General features: G+C 37.4%; 1 protein-coding gene across 2 annotated transcripts in view; it reads left to right on the top strand.

The window, feature by feature from the left end:
* LOC109843769 (abscisic acid 8'-hydroxylase 2) overlaps positions 2,867–5,595 on the top strand; it is a 3,395-nt gene continuing 666 nt past the window's right edge. For both annotated transcript variants that reach the window (XR_002247792.1, XM_020412727.1), the window contains exons 1-8: positions 2,867–3,101; positions 3,557–3,878; positions 4,263–4,412; positions 4,505–4,673; positions 4,843–4,922; positions 5,025–5,108; positions 5,256–5,334; positions 5,594–5,595. The exon at positions 5,594–5,595 is cut by the window's right edge and continues 105 nt beyond it. Coding sequence is in view for 1 of the 2 variants with exons in the window: in XM_020412727.1 (XP_020268316.1) it covers positions 2,869–3,101; positions 3,557–3,878; positions 4,263–4,412; positions 4,505–4,673; positions 4,843–4,922; positions 5,025–5,108; positions 5,256–5,334; positions 5,594–5,595 (1,119 nt within the window). In the remaining variant the exon portion in view is untranslated. The remainder of the gene's footprint in view (positions 3,102–3,556; positions 3,879–4,262; positions 4,413–4,504; positions 4,674–4,842; positions 4,923–5,024; positions 5,109–5,255; positions 5,335–5,593) is intronic.

Raw genomic sequence — 5,595 nt, 5'->3', positions numbered from 1 at the left:
ATCCGGCGTCAAGCATGACCTAATAACACCACAAGCTCTACTGTTCATCTTTCTCCAAACCTTATCCTCCAACTCAGCGGGTTTCTCTTTTAACTCAAGAGTCTCCTCCAAATTCTGTGCATCCAAAGCATCCATCACCTGACACCTCCACAATCCAAAATTGATCTTGCCATCGAACTTCGGAACATCAATCTTCGTGTTATTGATGCTCAGACTCTGTATCGCCTTTGTTAGAGACGAACCTGACGTGCTTGCATCTCCCATGTTGTCGATCTAGCTCTGATACCAATTGTTGTGCGCGGCGGAAGCTTTCTAGGGCAACACGAACAATAACTCGAACTAAACCACAAACAATATGCAAACCACAATCACAGCAAGAACACACAATTTACGTGGTTCGGCAAGTTGCCTACGTCCACGGGGCAAGGAGGGGGGAGTTCTTTCTACTAGAAATCAAGAGAATACAAATAGGGTTACAAATCTCTCAGACCAAACCCTAAAACAAAGCTCTAGATCTCTCAAAGCTCTCTCACAATTGGATGCAATGATTCTCTCTCTTTGGCTGCTCAAATTCGTCCAACCTCTACCCTAAACAAACAGGTTTAGGTATATATAGAACTTACAAAACGAATCGGGTCGAAAACCTGAAAGCCCAGCCCAAAACAGCGTCGGTCGACCGGACCGGTCGACCGCGATCAATTCCGGTCGACCGGCCCGGTCGACCGACCAGCTCTCAGTAGAAAACCCAAACTCCAGAGAACCCCTCGGTCGACCGCACCGGTCGACCGACCACCTTCCTGACGCACAGTAAGCTTTGTGCACGAATGCGGTCGACCGGACCGGTCGACCGCCGCCTGCGACCGGCCCGGTCGACCGACCAGCTCTCAGTAGAAAACCCAAACTCCAGAGAACCGTCGGTCGACCGCACCGGTCGACCGATCTCCTTCCAGACGCACAGGAAGCCTTGTGCACGAATGCGGTCGACCGGACCGGTCGACCGCCGCCTGGTTTGCCTGATTCTTCTGAGTTTCTGCAATTTCTTCAAGACCTGAGACTAAGAAAACAAATACATATTTACAATAGATTTGTTCTCAGATATTAGTCTTTTAGCACAGTTGTGCCGCTCGATTGCAACCAAAAGGTGGGGTTGACTCTTATACAACATGTAAAGGACCCAGGAGAACTCACCCCTAAAAGCTAGCTCGTAGAGGGAAGGAACCCAAACCCCTTATAAAACCACATAAAATCACCCATATAACCGATATAGGACTAAATGGATCCTAACAAAGACTTCCATATTTTGAAATGAGTCCCAAAAATGATTGAAATTGCTATTAATTCTCTCGGTTCTTATGTTACTTTGAAATTGCTATTAGATCCCCAGTTCTCATAAATTGTTTTGAATTAATCCCTTCCACTGTTGTATGGAGGGTTTAATTTTAAATAACTCTATAATTAGCTGATATAATAATAATTTCAGTTCTTGAGGGACTAATTTAGAGCATGAAAGATTTGAGGGGCTTATAGCCGAAAAAAACCTTATTCTTTCTGTAACTATCTAACGAAAACAAATTTATTAAAAAAATTGCGTTTACTCGTTTGTGAAATGCATGTCCTCGTCATTATACAAATTACAAGTTATTGACATATAGACCCCTTATTGACCCACCTCATTGTACACATTACAAGTATGCAATTGTGGATTTATTATTACGTTTCATATTGACAAAAGTGACCCCCCGGTGTCATTGGAAATTTGTGGCAGATAAACCCCTATATTATCGCATTCTAGCCCTCCTCTGTAACTGTCCACTCCATCTCCGCCACAATACCTCATCAGGGACCGCGCATCGCGCAACATACAGGAGTGTAGTGGAGGGCAGACGACAATGTTCAACTTAGCTCGGAGAGGGGGGGGGGGGAGCTATTATAATATCAAGCTTACATAAAGAGTAATAAGTGCATAAACATATGATAGTACATGATGTCTATAAGTAGTTAATCCTATATACGGTAATTAAAATATATCGGCAAAGGTCAAGCCACACTGAAGCTCAGGGCCTAGCCCACTCTGACCGTGTGGCGCAACAGTCACCTGATCAGGCTATCCTGCAGGTTTTGTTGTGTGGATGTTGTCATGTTGGACCTCTCGAAGGTACTCCACGACCACCATATACTTCTTCATGTGCAAGCGAAAACATCCTAATCTATGCGAAGACTAACGACTGCATGCTTCTACGTACATGTATAAAATGCTAAGCTAGGAAGCTATGCCATATGTAGATACGTATCCTAGCACAATAGATATAGTGCTTGGATTCTTGCTATGTAGATGGCGAGCCACAAGAGGACACAAAAGGGGATACATATATATATATATATTATATATATATAATTATATATATATATATATATATATGCCACAATTTTCTCAAGTGAAACAAAGTAGTGACATATGTTTTGTCGTTCAGGTGCTTGGTAATTTGGTCAAAAAAGGTCATAATTAGACTAAAGTCTCCATTATTTGTCACGTAAAATATATATATATATATATATATATATATATATATATATATAATATATATATATACTATATATAATATATACAGAGAGAGAGAGAGAGAGAGAGAGAGAGAGAGAGAGAGAGAGAGAGAGAGAGAGAGATGATCAAACATCTCAGAAACCTTTTTGACAGAGTGCAGACTTCCACTGAGCTACATAGTGGCCAAAGTGGAGCAAGATGAGATATAGGAGACACGAAAAGTGCTCTCACATCAACAACATACGCAAACAACCACCCCTCCCCCTTTTGAATCCATATAAGCTAAGAGCCATAGTAGTAGACTTCGTTCAAGTAGTAAAATGATCATGAACTCACTTATGTATCCTCTTGTTCTACTTCTCCAACTCTTAGCTCTGATTCTTGTAACATATTTCGTGTCGAAAATTGCGATCAAGGCTAGAGAAAGGAAGAAGAAGGAGATTCTCGGTGCTCCTCCAGGGAGCTGCGGTCTTCCTTTTATTGGGGAGACGTTGGCGTTTGTTATGGCGAATAATAGCAGCAAAGGATTTTATGATTTTGTTCAGAAGCGTCGCAACCTGTACTTTCTTTTATATTAGATTTGAAAACTTGGTAGAATCACTTTATATATTGATAGTCAGCTTTTAAGTCTAATTAGCTCTCAAGAACTTAATCTGATCATGAGAACTTCAAATATTTTTCGGATTCAGTTGTGACGGGCAAAACTTTTGACTGAATTTAGTACTATTTTAACTTGCTGTCAGAGTTCACTAGCTAGCTCTATAACTTCACGTAATAAGTAAAGGTAAAACTTTTAACTGAAGTAACCGTCCAATATCATTTTGAATTACTGTCAGACTTCACTTGCTAACTCTATAACTTTATGTAATATGTACAAGTAAAAGCTCAAATATATCTTCAAGAAAACTTCCATGTCTATACGTATATTTCAGTTGCCTGATAGGCAACAGTTTTAACTGAACTAACAACATTTTGAATTACTGTCAAGAGTATATCTTTATGTAATATGTGCAGGTATGGAAATTGTTTCAAAACCAACATTTTTGGTGAAACCCATGTGTTTGTATCCTCTATAGAATCAGCTAAAGCAATCCTCGGCAATGAGTCGTTTGATTTCTCAAAGAGGTATATGAGATCAATAGCTGAGCTTTTGGGTGGTCAAAGCTTGCTTTGTGCATCTCATGAACATCACAGGCTGATTCGGCGTCGAATATCAAATCTTTTTACACTTGATTCGATGATTTCTACGATCAGAATATTTGATGAGTTGACAGTTAAAACTTTCGCAAGTTGGAAGGAAAAAGAAAGTGTATCCGTGCTCAATGATGCTTTAAAGGTCTATTTTTTAAGCACAAATTACAGAAACTCGCCCTAAGGTTTCAAATTTTCGAAGTTAATTTGGATGTTTTAAAAAAACTATATTAAGAAAACATGAGACTTACCTCTAAGTCTATATAAACTTGTAGATGATTATTTTATCGAAAGGGAATATTCTGCAATGAATGTACCCATATTTTCCATATTATATTTGCTTAATTTGTGAACAGGATTTCAATTTGTGCATATTTTTAAATGTACCCATATTTTCCATATTATATTTGCTTAATTTGTGAACAGGATTTCAATTTGTGCATATTTTTATTTTCTTAGATAACATTCAGAGCATATTTGCTTAATTTGTGAACAGGATTTCAATTTGTGCATATTTTTATTTTCTTAGATAACATTCAGAGCAATATGCAAGATGCTAATAAGTTTAGAGGAAGAACATGAAGTTGAAATGCTACAAAAAGATGTTTTCGAAGTTACAGAAGCAATGCTAGCCTTTCCTTTGAAGTTCCCAGGGACTAGATTCTACAGAGGCTTGAAGGTAATTATAAATTTGCATTTACTATCTTAAAAATGATTTAAATAAAGATTTAAGAACCACCCTTTTGTTAAAAAAATGAAATTGGTGAACAGGCCAGAAGAAGAATCATGAATGCTCTCAAGAAGATGTTAAATTTTAGGAGAAAGGGCTTGGAATGTCATGAAGACTTCCTACAATCATTTGTTAGAGATAAATCAATGGCTAATGATCCATCGGCAGATTCACAAATTTTGGATAATATTCTGACACTTATAATTGCAGGTATTTCCCTCGTAGTATTCTCCATAACTTCTAAATCTTACACTTCAACACTACAAACTTTTAGTGGTCAAAATCTTAACTTGACAGGTACTTACTCATAAACCTGATTGTAATTTTAAGTGAAGATAAGTTTCAGTTTGCATCCACAAATGAAAATTTTCAATTTTAGGCCAAATTACTACAGCGAGCGCAATAGCTTGGATGGTTAAGTATTTGGATGAAAACCAAGATATTCAAGAGAGACTTAGAGTAAGTTATAAATATCGGCAAATGAACTCTCTCTTGAATTTTTTCTCCAGTTTTTTCATTTCATTGTTTATCATATTCTCCATGTATATGATCTTAATTCAGGCATTACAATTGCAACTACCAACTAGCAGAAATGGTTCAAAATTTGGGCTTGAAGATCTAAATGAGATGTCTTATGCTTCAAAGGTATAGTCTTCTTATACATCAGTGTATTGTTCCTTGTGAAGTTGTTATGAAATGTTCTTTGATCAATTTACAACTATTTTAAGGAGGCTTTTTGATAAAATTAAAAAAACTTATGCGGTTGCCATATCATGAATTGTATGAATGTAGATTGTGAAGGAATCATTAAGAATGGCAACAATTGTGTCCTGGTTTCCAAGAGTAGCACTGAAGGACTGTCAAGCTGAAGGTACGTCGTATATCGTATATAGCTAAAAGGTACACTGTATATCATACATAGCTGGATTCACAATTTATGAGATGAATAGAAGATTTATTAGATATAGAAAAGAATATGACATTAAAATCACAAAACTTCACAATTACAGGGTTAGAATATCAAGCTACACCCACGAGTATTATTTTGCTCATATCCTTCTTTCAGAAGACCTGTCAGTGTTATAATCTCTATACAATTTAGTTAATAATCTCAATTTGCTCTATTACAGGA

Source organism: Asparagus officinalis, chromosome 1, assembly GCF_001876935.1.
Source record: "Asparagus officinalis chromosome 1, Aspof.V1, whole genome shotgun sequence".
Lineage (NCBI taxonomy): Eukaryota > Viridiplantae > Streptophyta > Magnoliopsida > Asparagales > Asparagaceae > Asparagus > Asparagus officinalis.
This window is presented reverse-complemented; position numbering and strand designations above follow the sequence as displayed.